This window comes from Thunnus thynnus, chromosome 12 (assembly GCF_963924715.1).
Source record: "Thunnus thynnus chromosome 12, fThuThy2.1, whole genome shotgun sequence".
NCBI lineage: Eukaryota > Metazoa > Chordata > Actinopteri > Scombriformes > Scombridae > Thunnus > Thunnus thynnus.
In genome coordinates this window covers 5,785,871-5,804,004 of record NC_089528.1, presented here as the reverse complement: position 1 = coordinate 5,804,004, position 18,134 = coordinate 5,785,871, and the positions used below count along the sequence as shown (strand labels likewise).

Below are 18,134 nucleotides of genomic sequence, written 5' to 3'. Positions count from 1 at the left end.
AATTAATCACACATTTCCTGAACCAGGGTTGCATGTCTACTGTTAGTGTATGTAAAGAAGCACCGGTATATAATCTCTAAGTATCTGCAATTTGATCAGTGATTTCTCAGTAGCGGTAACATGTTTCTTCGTCCGTCTTTATTTTCAAATAATCCTGTGGTAATGAGATTTCTGTAATCCTGTTGCATGTAAACTGATACACCCTCGGCTCTGCCAGTTCTGGTGAGGCGAGTTGTCTGCGACTGTGCTGACGAGGCTCATGTTCCGACGAGTTTTGTGGCAGAACAGCCGGACAATCTGTTTCTCATCTCCAACTTCAACTTTAGCTGCTGGAACAGTTCCACTTCGTTAGATGTGACAAGTTGGATGAGACTCTCTTCTTTCCCTCTGCTGCAGAATTTCTCTCTTTCTTTCTCACACACACATGCACTGGCACGCATTTACAAATGCTCACAAAAGCACAAAAACACACTTGCACTTGATACATGCATGCATAAACAAATGCAGAAGGAAACAGATTCACACATGCTGACATGGAAACCGCACGCAAACACACACTTGCAGAAAAGACGTTTTCGAGTTCGCTGACATCTGCTACACGTCTGTCTGTAATTGTCTGGTAACAGAACAAGCAGAAGATATTTATCACCCAGCCTCCTCCTCGGAGAGGCAGATGACATCTCCTCCAACACCTCCTCCCACACCTCCTCAGATCTTCCCTGCTGCCTCCGTATCACAGCTGCTCCAGTGTTCACCTCCTCTCCACAACATCTCTTCTATTCCTCCTCCTCCTCCCTGTCAGGCCCATTCTTTACTCGTTATAATCTGCTTCTCTCACCTCCTCTGCCTCCTTATCTCTTTTTTTTTTCCATCTCCCTTCCCCTTTTCTATCCTCTTCATATCGTCTCACCGGCTTCGAATCCTTCATTTTTTGTTAAGTCTGTTCTTTCTTCATCCAGCTCCTCTGTCGATCTTTTGTCTAATGACTCCAATCTTTTTCTCACCTCTTTCACCTTCCTCTCTGCCCTACCTACCCTCTTCTCATTTTTTTTCCCTGAAGGCTGGACTGGACTCATGCTTTACTGTCACTCCTTGACCTCGCCTGTCTCTTACAACTACCGAAGGTTTGGCAGGAGAGAAAAAAGAGGTCAGAAATAAAAAGATATGGAGCAGAAGCTCTCAATTGTTTTTACAGACCCCTAAAAAACAGATGCTTAAACCTTGAGCCTAAACTCTGATAAAATTTTGTCCCAGGAAGCCTTATATCAGATTTGTTGTTAAGAAGTAATACACCGTATCAATCACTATTTTGTAGGTGGTAATAAAAGTGGCAAGAGTACAACACAAAGAGTACATCTTCTCATATAACCAGACTTCTTGTCAATATCACAGAGGTTTGAAGACATTTTCATCAATAAAAAAACAAAAAAATACATGATCTTCAAAATCCAGGTGCAGCAATTTGAATGTCTGTGATTTAGAAAATGCTCACACCCAGCAAAAAACAAACAAACAAAAAAACCCAACAAAAAACAACTTTGCACTCTAAACTAATGTTTTGTCAAACCAGCTATAGACCAACTGGTACAAATGGTAGTTTTTCAGTAACTTAAAGGCACCTTGTTGAGTTTGACCACTAGTAGCGCTGTGGAGCAAAGTGACTCAGCTTTTTATTTGCATGTTGTCGGGGTCATTCACATCTGTTGTTGGTTTCCATTGATCAAAAGTTTGCGATGGTTATACAGCAAGAAACGCAGCAATGCACCAACAAAGGCAGTGAAGAAGTCTGCAAGCAAGCAAACATGCATTATTTAAAATATTTTTTACAAAACTGGTTTTAAAAATGTTTCATGTTTCTTAGAGAACAACCTGGCAGGTTGCTGTACAGTCAGAGACATCCTGTATATATTATGCATATACAGATGACTCACACTTTTGCTGAGTCTAATAGGTTCCAATAACAGTTCTGATACTGACAGTTTAACCTTCATATGTTGTTATTTAGCATTCAGTAGTGACCTGATAAAGACTATTAAAACATCAGCAGAAATATTACTTCTGCAGATGAGATATGTTGTTATTGAACTCATTATGGAAATATCATGTTTGTATGATGATCAAAGTTCTCTGATCTCTTGTTATTGCATTAAGTGATAAATACTGGAATCACAATTCCCTTGTGTATATCAGCACTGAGTGATAAAAACCCTCTCTATATATGAGTAATTTGTCAGAAAATATTCAAAAAATACTGAACCTTATTTTACCTCAGAATCCTACTCAAATGACTAATTTCTTCAGACAAAGCAAAGTGGACTTTGTCCACCTTGCTGAAGGCGTACAGAGGGTAAACCTTGCCGAATATCTATTACTCCTCCAAGTGTCTTACTACACATGGAGGAGTGATAGATGGATAGAGGAGTGATAGATGGAGGAGTTATTGCTTAGTATTAAAAACAAGTCACAATGGAACAGTATTTTTTTTATTTTTATGTTTATCTGCTTTACTACTCTACGCAGCTGTTTTTCTTTTGGAAATAGTTACCAATGGTTACAGACAACCATGTTGGGGGAAAATATATGATCATTCTACTCTACTTCTCTACTTTAAGGTATCAGGACTAAAATATTAGAGAAGTTTGGCTTAGTTAGTTATGTAAGTTATATACTTAGCACAAAAAGTAAGGACATTTATGTCTTGTCATGTCTTATTTCTTCAGACTTCAATCATCCAATCCACCAAACACCAAACAAGAGTCAGTGGCAGAATAAGCTGTTTGGCATTGGCAGAGAAGATTTGGCAAATTTGTCATGGGCGCAACCCACATACTAAGCTCTGCTGCTCATCCCACAAAAGCATGTTCCTTATAAATGTGGCACCATTTAAAAGGGAAATAAACAGGCTTTCCAACGGTATAAGATTTATTGCCAAGAAGCACTGTTACAACAAAGAAATAATCTACCAAACACAAATTTCCTTACTTTTTGTGCTAAGTTTATATATATATATATATATATATATATATATATATAAAGAGAGGCATGTTGTCTGGTGTGAGTAGTGAGTGTTGCGTAATTCTCAACTGGTAACCAGGCAGGGCAGTTAATCTGATGTGTGTGTGTGTGTGTGCTGCATGCTGGTGTAGAGAGGTCACAGAGGTCAGGGCCAGTTCCGAATAATTTCTTCCATGTCTTTCTCACTCTTCCTCATTGCTCGCCTCCCCTCTTCCTCTGCTCCACTCTCTCGCCCCGGAGCGAGACTTTCTCTGCTGCTTCTTTGTTAAAATGACAGGCCCTAATAGAATAAATAAGGCACCTATTTTTACCTGGCTGCTGGCAGGGTGATCGCACTTACACACATACCAGCACGTAACACTGCGCTGGAGGTTGGTAAAGAGCTGACACCTGACTCGGTGGGGGAGGGCGGTGAAGTTGAGGAAGGAGGTCACAGTGATTTAATTGAGAGAGAAAGTAAAAGCCTGAGACAGAGAGGAAAAACGGAGAGAGGTAGATATGGATAGAGGAAACAACAGGAAGAGATTTAAGTCTGATAGACACTGTTGTCTGTTTACTGCAGACACACCTTTGCTGTTGTCTGAAAACTTCATGTCTATATGCTATTTTCAATTTGATCTGACATTTAACAATTTAACAAGCTTCATAATGTCACCTTTAGGTGTTTTTGAAGCATATTCAAAATTTAATTGCTGTTGGAGTGTTTTGACAGAACTCCAAAGCATCTAATTATTTTGAAGCCGTTTTGAAGCGAGCTGGTCTTCACAAATTTTCTGTGTGACAGGTCACTAAGTAAGCAAGAGACGAGGCAAGCTAAATAAGGCTAATCATATTCACATCCAGTCTGTGTGTTTTGTGAAGGCGTTTTGGGATGGCTGTGGGACTGTCCTCATTTTAAGAGTTTTCTAATGAGGTTTGGAAGCAGCTCTTAAAACATATTTTTTATATTCTCGAGCAGCCCACACAGTATTTGATGACGTTGAGATTTTCCTGACAAGTATGAAGACATATAAACTTAAGATGGAGATGGCTACACACTCCATTTCAAAATATTTTTAAGAACTATGTCGTAATTTCTTTAAGTACATTCTGTAAAATCTGGTGACTGTGAAGGCCATAGCATATTATTCACATCATTTTCATACTTTTCAAACCACTCAGTGAACTCTCTAAACCTCTTTGGGAACATCCCTATTATTTTTTTTCCTCCACTTACTTATTCATTTAATTTGTTTAATGTGCTTCAACTTAGAAATCTAAACTGGATTTGGTGCACAGCACAACTTTCACCGTCTTACAAAATACTGAATGAACATGACTTGAATATTAAATCAGTTTATTGTACTGTATCTTTGAAAGCTGCATTAATGAATTTTGTATCCATTTGGGGGCAGGGAAACAAGCTGAGGACAGAACATATCATCAAGTTATAAGTTGTTTTGGCTTATGTGTCAGCATGTTACACATCAAGTAGATATAGAGCAGCATTGGAGTCATGTTTCTGGCTACCTGACGAATGTAAGTCCAATATTCACTTTCCTTTCAGCTGGTAGGGTGCAGTATTTTTACCAGAACTTTTTATTGCTGAAAATAGCTTCCAACTGCTGCTGGAAACAAGACAGATGAGAGTAGTGGTACTGAACCAATACAGTAAAGTTGGTGACCATAGAACCAAAACAATGAGCTGAAAGATGCTAATATGCTCCGTAGAGAAAGTAAGGTCATAATTCACTGTAGTTTCATCACACCTGTCCTCCCAAGAAAAATGACACAATAGGTCATAATGTCAGTGGCCCAAAAATGACATATACTTACGTTTGAATTACAGATGCCATCTAGCAGCCGTATTAATTATGACCGGAACAGTGGCACAGTTTAAATGACGTCTATAAAAGTTGACAGTTTTCCTCTATCAGAGGAGGAGAGATGAATGGAGACATTAATCCAACTTTGGACTAGAGACCATTCTTCATGTCCCATTTCTAACTGCGAGTTGGGACGTTTTTTTAAAAACTGTAACTACGATTGTCATCTAACTTTTACCCCATGGTTACTGTTGTAGCCATGACGACGAAGTTTGTCTAAATTTAAGGCCGTAGTAACTCTAATCCCCTAACCCTAACCCTATGTTTCTCTAACCTTAAAGTGATCATTTGAAACCTAACCAAGTGGGTTTGTGCCTAAACCTAAGCAGATCTTAATAATAGCATTGTCACATCATAAAACATCATTATTTTTAACAGTGATTTAACAGTTTGGGAAAGCACAGACAAATGATATCCTGCTGATTACTGCCGATCGGTGGTTCTGAACGCACAAAGTCAAATGACATATTTGGTTGTTTAATTTGGAGGACTTGTATAAAAATATGTGTTAGTGCAGATTTAAATAATTGAATTGCAATATATGTAATAATATGGGGGATACAATCATATGATTTAAACACATATTCCACATGGTAACTAAAGCTGCTCCAAATAGTATTTAAAGGTCTCAAACTTTCCGATCAAATGCTTTTCCTAAATCGAACAAGCTGCTGCAACATGAGCGGAACAGCGGCGGCTTTCTCACTGTTGGTGTCTGATCTCTGGCGTGGTAATTGAGGTCATGTGTCTGACAATAGGAAACTCATATCAGAACCTAGTGCAGAGAGGGAAGCGCCATTAATCACAGAGACAAGGCATCATGGCCAAACACACACACACACATACACACTGACTGACCACAGCTAATGAGCTATGGCCGCATCTCTACAAACATGACTGATACAGCAATGATGGTCAGGCACTGTGTACGTGTAAATATATATATGTGTGTGTGTGTGTGTGTGTTGTTTTCAAGTCCCTGGGTCATTAGGAAACAACTGGTGTAAGTCTTCAATTAACCTTACAGACTGTGGAGTACCATGTGCCTCTTTCACCTACTGACTCCGGTCTGCTGAGCTATAATTTACAGTCGATGCACAATTGCCACAGAATATCACAGTTCCTGGGACGCTTTTCATTGATTTTGTATTAAAGTGAAATTCTACACTGAAGGAGCAGTTGTTCGAGGTTACGGTGCAATTTTGTATTTATGAGAATTCACAAATGCTTTTCTCTTATATTCTTGAACAGTTCACACAGTACTTGATATGTGAATGAGGTTTTCCTCATAAGTATGAAATCATATAAACCAGATATCTGCAATTCATACAGATGAAGAGCTCAGAGCTGCTACAGTGATACAGGGGAGCTGTGTTTCTTCACTGATGTATTCTAAAGTTTCCTATGAGGTACTGGAAAAACATACAGTGTTCATCTTTTATTCTTTTATCTTCTTCTATTTGATCCATAATTATTAACAATATACACAAATAAGCCTTAAAACTTCTGGTAGCAGCTGTGCCCAAGGCAGCCAAGATGCAGAAAATGATCAGCCAGCTTCTCACTGAATATGGAAGGAGGCTGCAGTCGGGCAGATCTTGTATTTGGAGCAAAGGGCGAGGACATGGATCATCAAACTCTCCTGTGAGCTCATTACTCCCTCCAAAAGGCCAGGATGTTTCCGAGACGCCAGGAAGAGATTAAGAAAGATGACTCTGATTTCGAGTTTTCGCCAATGAAATCTATTTCTTTCCTTGAAACGGATGGTCCTGTGCCAGGTTGAAACAGTTACCCACTTATATTGAATCATTTCCGATCCTCACATCCCGATGTAATCATGATGCTCTCCACTTGATGGAAAAATAGATTCTGGATAGATTTCGCAACAGTTCAGACAATCAGATTTTCATTTCCACATGGACTAAATCTGATGTTTCGATTGTTACTTCAACATGGGGACAGATAACAACAGGAATATAGGCTGAGGAAATACAGTATATGGCCTCCTCTTACTGTTTATATCCAGAGTTTGGTCAACAACAATCAGCAAAATACAAAGTAATTGTTGCAATAGTTTTAATCAAACACAAATGATGATATAAATGATAAAAAATATGATCATGTATAGCACCTGTATTATGTTGTTGCTGTATGGAAATTAAACAGTGCAAGGAAGGGTGACTGCATGTATGGAAAACACAGTAACATCTGTTTGCATGGCTGTAATTTTTTTGGACATGTCCAGTAATTTGTGTAGAAATTTTACAGCTCTGTATTTTACTACTAAGTAATTTGGTAGTTATTATAGAGGAAATAGAGACAGAGTTCTGAGGCAGTTATGAGTTTATTCAATATTCAGTATTTAATTTATAAGCAGCTGTCGATTCCAGTCATCCAAGTAAAATGCATTCATTATTAATTTATTAAGGTAAACTTGATTGTCAGAATGTATGCTTGCCTATACACTAATTTCACATTTTTGCATGTTTAGATCACAGAAAAGGAAATGAATTACTTGAATGTGTACCAATTGAACACTGTCTATATTTTCCTTCCTTTTCCAAAAACCTCCCTAAGAAATTATTTCAGTTCATTTCCATAAAATTTTAGGAAACTGTGGAACCTGTAAAATCAAGTGTTGGAAATTGTTCATGATTTATTTTCATGTTGAAATCTGCTACATGTGTGCTGATAATACTGTTCTTGTGATCTGTTATTCAGTGTTTCAGTATCAAACTAACTGTAATTAATTTGTTGATGTTTATTAATTACATATGGTCACACCATATTACAAGTGTGCAAATATGACTTATATCTAAAAAAACACACACACAAAAAATGTATCTACTTATATAACCATACAGTACTTATATAGACTGATATACAGTACCAATCAAAAGTTTAGACACATTTTCTCATTCAAGTGAGCAGGAAGATGTGTCCAAACTTTTGACCTGTACTGTACGCAATCTTGAGGTATGCAAGTTGTTGCAAAGGGCAGTTTGCTCAATCTAACATGAATTGAAGAAAAAGTTTACAGTTTACAAAAAAGGATGAAAAGAAGGGGCATAGCACTTTCCCTTTGATTGTATTGACTCATTTAGCAGTGTCTGCAACCGGAGTGTCAGAAGAGGGTGAAAATGAAGAGTAATGGACTTTTCATGAGGGTGGGAAAACTTAGTCATCTAATGCCATCTGTCAGCACAGAGGTAACTGGGAGTGAACGGTGGAGCGCAGCAGGGATGTCCTTGGACAAAGTAAAGGAAGGGAAGAAAAGTGGCCGAGGCAAACAAAGGAAACGACTGCGGACAGTTTGGAGCCACTGAGGTGAAACGGCGGGGAGAGACGGGCTATTATTTATTTCTGCTCTGACTTACTGAGAAAACAAGCACAGGTAACAAAAAGATGGATGGCTGACATATGCTGGCATTTTAAGTAATAAAACAAAAAAAGCAAAGACACTGATTCTTTGTTCATTTAAATAGAAGTGCTTCAAGTGCTTCTGGAGAGTGCTTGTGCAGTTTACTGTAATTGCTTCAGATAGAACAATGCTGATTTTACTGCAAAGCCACACTTTGATCTACAGCACATATCTAGTGTGGTACTCAAACAGATGATAAAAGCATTGTGACATTACCATGTTTAGAATGTGCGAGACACATAAAGTGTAGAAAGTGAAGAGATGCAATATGCTAACATAAAAATCTTTCTAAATGAAGAAGAAGCATGAGGAGAGCATGTAGCTGTCATTTACATGGATGAACTTACTAAGTCAGATTTGGTAGAACTGCTGCTACACATGAATGTGTGTACAGGATCTTTTATGTGGAAACAGATTAAACAAGTATAATCTGCTTGGCTACTCTAAAAGTATAATCACCAGCCTAAATTCTTCTTGAAATATTTTGAATATACAAAAAATTAAGAGCTACTGTGCTGCTGTATTCACAACCAGTGGTAGAGTAGTATTCAGATTGGTTACTTAAGTAGAAATAGGTATATTACAGTGGGATAAAAACATACACAGTATTGATAGTATTACACGTAAAAGTCCTGAATTCAAAATCTCACTTAAGAAAAACTTAAAAGTATTAGCAATAAAAAGCACTACAAGAATCAAAAGTAATAGAACTTATTATACAGAAAAATGCCCTGATATGTGTTGCTAAATCTACTAATAATGATACATTAGTGTGTAAACAGCTATCTTATCTTATAACTACTTTATAGACTGTTAGGTAGAAATTAATCATGTCATAAGCATATCATAGTTTTTTGTATTTTAAAAACTTTATTTGCAAACTAACCAGTAACTACAGCTGTCAGACAAATGTAGTAGAGTCAAAAGTACAATATTTCTCTCTGAATTGTAGTAGAGTAGAAGTATAAAGTAAAAATTGGAAATATTGTACTTAAATGTACTTTATTGTTGTTAAAAACCCAGAGCATGTGCAACAAAATTCACCTTTTCAAACCAATCCAGTTGAAAACAGGGCTTAGTTTTGTTTCAAATTCTTAATTTTCAATACTAATTCTGATATCTTGTATGTTTTGGTATGGATACTGAAACACTAAATTTTACGAGACATTCAATGTGAGCTTTTGATAACTGATGTGTTTTCATACTTGCCACATTTCAATCAGTACCAAAAAGGACTGAGGTTCAAACCCTCGCTAGTGATGAGACTTGTGTGTTTGCATGGTTTATGGTGCCCACATCACATCCCAAACCCATAAAAGATCTACAACAACAATCAAAATGGGTACTTGGGTATGGGTATTTCTGAAAGAGTGCCACCCTAGAAGCCCATTACACTTGGCTTCAATGGGATACAACCAAAAAAAAAAAAAAAAAAAAAGAGGAACAAGAGAAGAGCTTTGCTGAAAGAGCAATCCAAGGTTCATATAAGGTTTTCTCCTAGCAAGTATTTATTCTCCAGCTGAAGTATGATCAAGAGACTTGCCAATTCTAAATTTGTTACATGATAATCCAGTCCACCCCAACACACACACACTTTATTATATTTTTTTGTGGGGGTGACAGCTTATGAATCTGTACAATCAATGAATGTATAAATAACTGCAGGGATTAAACTCATGTTCCTTGAACATCCCACACAGTCACCAAAACACACATCTTACCTTCAATACTGTTAATTGTTCCATTTATAACCAGCATTCTTTATCATACGCACTAACAATGTGCGTGTGTGTCCTACCTTTGCTGATGTCCTGGTACTCCAGCCACAGCTGTCTCTGGACCTGTTTGTTGGGGTACCAGATGGTACAGGACTCCTGGAAGCCATACACCGCCTCCTGTACATAGTGGTTCCCGAACTCCCGGAGGATGGAGACAAAGTCGCTCCGCTGTGTCGCCCCATCTAGAGAATGGATGGCTGAGCTGAAGGCTGGGAGGATGGAGGGGATAAAAAGCAGCTGGTGAATGTTTTCAGTTGAACCAAAAACCTGAATCAGATTCTTGAGCACAATAGAAGAATATAAAGGGGAGTTTAGGTTATAGGGGAAAATATAGGTATGTTTTTGTTTGCTCACATTCTGAAATTCCATCTTGTCAAGAGGTATAATTTTCTTATTTGTCTTACCTTCTAAGGCACACAAAGCTGTAGAGTCTTACTGGCTTTGTATGGATCCTAGACTACAGATGCAGTCTAGGCACTAACTAAAGGGAATTCCTATTACAACTTCTTCTACACAGAATAACAAGCATTTCAACCGCTGAATTGCTCTAATCTCACTGTATATATTGTCCACAATATCCCTGACATATACTGTATTTATTGTATTCTATCTCTACTCATGTAACTACTCCACCTCTCCCTGGATGGATCTTTGCTTCAATATAAATCACTCTATAAACAGGAATATCATAAAAGCACTCTAGCATGTTCCCACTTATAGGTTTAATGGCCTGCAACATAAATTTTAAGTTACTTTAAACCAGAAAAGCATGATGCCTACATGTGGAGTGTGTGGGTTTAAAATTGTTATGATGCTTGTCAGACAAAAATGTACAACTTAAATATATATATATATATATATATATATATATATATATATATATATACTGTTTTTTCAAGATGTCAACATGACTTGCTATTTGCCTTTGATAAAAACAATGCATTTTATGTCCATATGTCTTTGTGAATAACTAAAGTAGTGTAAGTCTGATAATGACATGTCATCAGTGTGATTTCTAGAAGCAGCAAACTTATTTTGAGCACCGGTGTCTAACTTTGTGATCCTTTTTAATCCTAGTTTGTTTCACTTTAATAATTGCACATAGGTATTTGAAATTACAGTGGGTGAAGTGGCAGATTCTGTCAGGCTTCTGGCACTAAGTGTCTTAAACGGGTTTATTGGACATCTCAGCCTGCTACTTACTATTCATGAACCCTTTCAACCAAAGATTATCCACACACGGACATGAACAAGCATGGGCCCTCATGAAAAAAAAAAAAGAAAAATAATGATCTCTCCATACTTACACAGTGAAAATGGAATCATGTTGATGTTAAAAAAATTTTTGTGCGTATGAATAGCTCAGTTCAGGTGCCTAAACAATATTGAGGGTGCTTCTTAATACTTGATGAAGGATTGGCATCAGAATACCTGATGAAGGTAAAAATTTGGAGTGGATAAATAAATAATGCCTCTTGGAAGATTCATGCACAAAATACAGTACACTTGTCTTTAAGCTATAGGCACCCAGAGTTTCAAACAGAATGTGAAAACCTTCATGTTTGCAACTTGTTCCTTTGCACTGCAACTCTGTCTTTATTTTCTTGTCAGCATTTGTCTTTGTTCTACTGTCAGTCTTTCATTCCATAGGTACATGGTAGGTTTCATATACTATAGGCCACAAATGAAGTATCAATTTATCATTGTTGCATTATCCTAGTAATGGCAGTTAAACAACAATATCTGTCTACAGTTTACTAAGAGGAAAACAAAAAGGAATAGCATGTTAGTTTTGCTTTCAAAAGTTACATAGTCTAGCTTTAATGCAAATTTATAAAGGAACTTAACTTAGAAATAAGCACCATGTAAATTTGGACACAGGGCCCATCTTTGAGACAATGCAGGGAATTAAAGCCCTTATTATTTTACTTGATAACCTGGTTTAGTACATAATTTCAGTCTTATTCCTAAAAAGAATTGAAAAAACTATCTCAACTTAAAGGTCCATGTACGTCTACTTCTTCCGGAGTCTTTGACCATTATCATATTGTCCTCATCAGCAGATTGGAAGACAGTGTGATATGGCAGAAAGCTCCAGAGAATATAAATAGGTGGACCATCAATTGAAATTGTTCTGTCAGCTGTTGTTTACAAGGTCAAAAATGAAATGTCAAGCAATTTTTAGGGACAACAAAGATGAGAAGTCCTAGAGATGTTCAGAAGTATGGAACCTACATTCCATATAAAATGAGCAAACTCAATGTGCTCAAGAGGAACACGTGATATGGTTGAAAGCTCCAAAACAAATAATTAAGTGGACCACAGCAGTTGCATGCATTGCTTGATTGGTCTTCCAGCTCTGCAACTAATTAAGAATCTTACCATCACTGCTATTATAACTACCTCCTCCTAGTGACAGTTCATTCCAATATATCATTTGTGAGTGTTTATGGAACGCAATTGTAAAAAGTCTTTTAAACTTTACCAACCTGATGAGTTTTTATCAGTGAAAAGACACCACTTGTCACCACATGTAGCCCCATTTCTGTCTGTATATGACATCCACTGCTGTACTGCAGACAATTATCAGTACAACACAGACATTTAGAGATTACTGTTTCCCTCTTTATTTAGACCTGGATAAGTGGCAGTAAAAACCTCAGGGGTTAGGGATGCTTTTTATAGCTAATTTAAAAAAGCAAATCTGCCTCGGGGACTTTGTGTCCTGGGAGAGACCTACGCAAAAGTGGCAAGTTTTTTCCTATCTAATGTGAATAATTCTATGTAAGGTAATGGCACATTTTCATTGAAAACAAGCAAAGAACATGTCCCCTAATGCTATCCTCATTTTAGTCAAGCATAAGACATAATAAAGCGCATGGAAAAGCATGTTTGATGTGATACATTGACCATGGTATAACAAAATGACCATGTGCTCACTGGGATTCTCTCTCAGCAAATATTGGAAAGCAAACATGCAATAGCAGTTTATCATTATCATTTCCAGGAGAGGCAGTATTAATATCTCAGCACTCACGCTCCGCTCGCTCTTACTTCTCTAAAATTAAATTAGGAGGCCACTGAAGTGAGAGACAGAGAGCGTAGTGTGGATGAGCGATGGGGGCCTTGCTATCAGATGTAAAAATCAGTAGCCTCACCCCTCCGGTGGCTGTTGAAATATGATGAGCTAAAGTGGGAAATGGGAGTAAAAGAGAAGGAAGCTGCCGAGTTGCTTCTGAGTGAAGAGAAAATAGAAACTGTATCCTCAGCAGACACGGCAGACACTTTCAAACCACAGCAGCGCCATTGGAAATGCATTAGAGGTGTCATGGCTGTATTTACAGTAGGGTGGCTGCACTTACCAGAATGGAAACTATTTATGATGGATTTATGAATAATGCATGCACTTAAAACATGACAAAAATCCAAATTATTAAATGACACTCTCCCTCCAGCCAGGCAGAATGACTGAATGCTATATTTCAACAAATGTTACTTTACCCTGAAACACTGCCAACAGAACGACTGAAGTTATGTAGTGAGGCAAACAAAAAGAAAAAAGCTGATATATTTTCATAGAATAACACATTTAGTACTGAGGAATCTGTCAGAAAATATTCTGTGTAATCCCTGACGTGTCAGCAGCCTGGAGCAGCCTTCAGAAGAAGTATTGCTTGACTAAATACCTATCCACAGTTATCTTATTCTGTGAAGTTTCCATGGCAGGCGCTGTCAGAATGCCTTGATCTTGCCATAGATACAGAGCTTTGTGATATATGACAGGCTATCAGAAAGACAGAGAAAAAGACAAGGAAAATAAAATCAAATGCATAGTTCTCTAAGTTGGTCTCCATCCAATGGCCCATCTATCAGTCTCAGTCGTCATATTTGCATGTGACATCTTTTTATCCATGAAAATGGTCCCATAATATCTAACAAAAAACACTTCTCCACTTCTGGATTTTACAAGATGATGATGATGATGATGGTGTGATAGAGTATTTTGGCCTCCATTACCTGTTGCTTAATCAGCAGTGTCTTTATCAATTCTACCATGTAAAATTAAAGATTTTTTTTTTAGCTGTACTTCTCAGTAACAAGCAAAATGACATATATACATTTACAAACTATTTAACAAACATACCTTAATAATGGATGTATACTTATTAGTACATGTCCTGTATATGGGCTCGTACTGTAAGTAATAAACCACCAAGGGAACACACAGTGTATAGTTTGGAAATAAATAAGTCTAAATGAGCCTAAAACATGTTTGTAACAAGTTAAAAAAGTTAGACCTGGGTAGTGTTACTTCAATATAATGTGTTTTTCTTCTTTGTGTCATGTGTCATACCTTTCATGATCTAAATTTATTTTTTTTTAAAAAATACAAACAGTAAAATAAAATATAACAAGATCAGACCAATATTCTGACTGTTAAAACACAAGAAAATAATCATATTGTAAGAACAGTTGTGCTGCCAGAGTCAAAAGGCTAATAGATTTATCGTGTGGTTTCTTTTGAGAAGTAAACATCAGATTGAAGGGCAAAAAATAACCACTGAAAACAACAGTTTTGCATAACTTTGTAAATTCAAAGTAAAACAGTTAGAAATGAGGAACTTCTCAACCACTTTTTAGAATTTCTAAATGGGGCATTTAATGCTTTTGAAATGCAGCTGAAGATGATGGTTTGGTAGTTGTGGATGGTGCTGAGTATGCTGAAATAATAATTACAGACAGAGGTCAGAGGGTTTTTGAAATAATGATACACTTCCTAAATGGAATTAGTTGATTTGGAAAACACTGACAATGGCAGAACTTGAAAAGGGAGATCTGTGTGGTCCCTGTATCCCGTGCAAAATTAAATTCTAAGAAATGTCTTCAGCAAATGGCAACGTTTTGGTAATTTTGCACGGTGTGTACTCACCCAAGCTACACTGCAGTAACTTACAAAAGTGTAAATTGACATAATAATGTGCTGATATTTACCTTATTTTGCCAGTTATCCTTGTTTTTTACTGCTTCAAAGGAAATCATACTATTTGTTTTCCAATTCAACTTGTTACACATCATTACTCCGGTGAATCATAATGTTTTGATTTTGTGTATTTGTAATAAGAATTACTGAGTGTTAGGGAAGAAAACTTGAATGTTGTTGGTGATGGATCCACAAAGCAATGTACCATGAATTTGTTTTCGGCTTTCGGTGATAACATGTTCCGTCACTCATGAGCACTGTGCCATGAGTCTTTAATCATCACCCATCACACTCTGACATTCCCACATCTCCTTCATCATAAAACCCTTGAAATCTGTTGAAGGCAATTTTACTTCCTCTTAAATAAAGAAAATGTCCATTTCTTTAGGTGCTTGTTGTTACGACTTTGTGTTTTCATTTGCTCTGGGCATGCGGCAGTAACCTAACTTTAGCACCCTATTATGAGGCACCGAGTTTGAGTGCTCCTTGGAAAGGCCACTTTTTTATGTGAACTGTTAAACTCCTTTACTATTCAGAGGATCTTTATTGATTATTGCTGAGGAAAAAACTGTTTATGCTTGTTTGTTATCACTGTGTCTAGATACTTCCTTCACCACAAGCTCTCTGGGTATTAAACAATTTTATGACTTATTATACAATTAACACAGAATTTGAGGTTGTAATGACAATTGTCAGTAGGCTCTTGTTTGGTTGTGCTCGTTGAACAGCTTGTGCCCTTTTGAAGTGACATTTTGCTAGTTTGTGATTAAAGGAAACTTGATCCTAACCCTTTCACTGCCCTTCCACTAACAGTGAAACAGTTCCCACTAAGCACCACAGCTGAATAGCAGAACCACAATCAGTCCATAATTGACTGCTTCAACAAGGGTTTAATTTGAAATAATGGACCCAACTTGAACATTTTAGCACTACATTACAGCAAAGTGTCCTGTGCTGATGTAGTGGAATCTTTATATGTTTAACTTTAACTTTGCTGACGGTAAAGGCAGACTTAGAAATGAGTTTTTGTGCTGGTAATTAATTCTGTTACAATATATTTTCCAACAGAATGACATGTGCAGTATCTCAAAACAGTATTAATAGGTTTGGCATTGACAAGATGTGTAAAGATGTCAGTAGAGTATATTTAAGCACCAACGAAGACGAGAATGTATCCCAGTCTGATCAAAAGATGGCAGTCTGCCTGTTAATCACATAACGGATCAAAAATAAAAATTAAACAGAATGCCCAAGCTGTCGTGATGAGCTGCTAACCTTGATGTGTCACATTAATTACAATGTGATAAATAATTGATAGTCAACGGTGCTGTTTTTCTCCTCTGAGAATGTGAGAGTTTATGACACAGAGACTGGAGCATGGTCTCCTCCAGCATGAATAAACAATCAGTAATAACATATGATATATATAATTAATTGCCAGAAGCGCATAGAGTGATTTACCTTGAGAGAGGACCCACTGATTGAGTTTGACGTGGTACAGCACAGAGCGAAGACTCCAATGCTGAACGAGGGGGTAGCCAGATACCTCGCTGTAGTTCACCATGCCTGCAATAACACACACAAAAAAGCACATTGATGCATATGGATGCAGTCCTTGGTCTAGATAAAAGCTTGGCTCTGGGTAGTTCACCATCACACCTGTAAAACCATACAGGAAAACTGTAATATTAATGTGACATTTACTCCTCTATAGCGGATGGGAGATTGCCATATTCAGAGCTAGATCAAAGGGCGGCCCTACATCTCAGTCTTGTTTACTTTACCTGAAGAATCAGGAAGAATATTTAATAAATATTAATATTATATTAGATGACAGGAGAGAGAAGCAAAGTCTCCGGTGTTAGATCAAAGTAGAGCCCAAACTGCAGCTCCCCCTCCCCAGAAAAACATGAGAAATGGCAATATTAACGTAAAATCTATTCAGAAATAGCGATATAGTAGAAGGCAGGCTGATGTTTTCAGCGTTAGATGAAAGCGAGGGCCAACATCCCACTTGAATACACACCACATTCATATTAAACATGAGTATTTTCATATCAATGGTATGCTGAAGATACCTCCAACTTCCCTTTTAGGAAAACAAACATTTAGAATAAAACGGAGCGCAGCCAAATGTCATGAATTTGAGGAGGGTTTGGTACCTTTCTGCTGTTTATCATGTCAAGTAAAAACACTGACATTAAAAAAAAAGTAGAGCCTCATCATAATTTCAACAATTTTCCAGAATGTTCATTCTTTCGCTTGTATATTAATGAAAACCTCCTCTGCATGGATCACAGAGATCATGCAGTGAACAGTGCAATAGCATAGTGACTCTTCATTTGCGAGTTACAATAATGAATTTTGGATTTATGCATATTAAATCCAGCACTGAGAGGCTGAGAAGAGCTTCTGCCCTCAGGCCACTAGGATCCTAAATGAGGACCCTCCCCCCATCATACACATATTTTTATTACTATTCCTATTCTATTTTTGAAACTTTTCAATGCACAAATTGAAGGAACTGATGGGATTACATTTCACTGTGATTGTATTTATATGATTACATGTAACAAATAAACTTGATTGTTTGATTGGTTGATTGATTGATTAGTAGAACCAGGCAGGATTCACAGTAAGGTTACTCTGTTTTTAAATAATAAATATTTTCATAATTGCTGATTTGCTTGTTTAATAAATTGCTCATTTAGTCTGTGTGCCAGAAAATGATGAAAAATGCTCATAACAATTTCTCAAAGCACACGGTATTATCTTGAAACTGCTTATTTTGTTCAACAAACAGCACAAAATCCAAATATATTTGATTGATAATGATATAAAACAAAGAAAATGTGTAATTACTCATACTTCAGACACTAGATGCAGTGCTTGTTTGGTATTTTTGCTGGCAAAAGACAAATCTCTTGTCTCTCTTATTAGCAATGTACAAAACATTCAGGTAGCAGGCTTATCATATTTAGCTGACACTGACCATCACTATTTCCAGTTAAAATGACAAATATCGCCAGCAGCAGATTATATCAGCTGTAGCTAATCAACACTAACACTATAAG

The 18,134-nt window shown here is 37.1% G+C and overlaps 1 protein-coding gene across 4 annotated transcripts in view; it reads right to left on the bottom strand.

Moving 5' to 3' along the window:
* Positions 1–18,134, bottom strand: part of astn1 (astrotactin 1) — a 394,147-nt gene that overhangs the window by 152,464 nt on the left and 223,549 nt on the right. For all 4 annotated transcript variants that reach the window (XM_067604968.1, XM_067604965.1, XM_067604966.1 and 1 more), the window contains 2 exons: positions 16,522–16,626; positions 10,100–10,288 (listed from right to left, as the gene is read on the bottom strand). In XM_067604968.1, the coding sequence (XP_067461069.1) occupies positions 10,100–10,288; positions 16,522–16,626 (294 nt within the window). The remainder of the gene's footprint in view (positions 1–10,099; positions 10,289–16,521; positions 16,627–18,134) is intronic.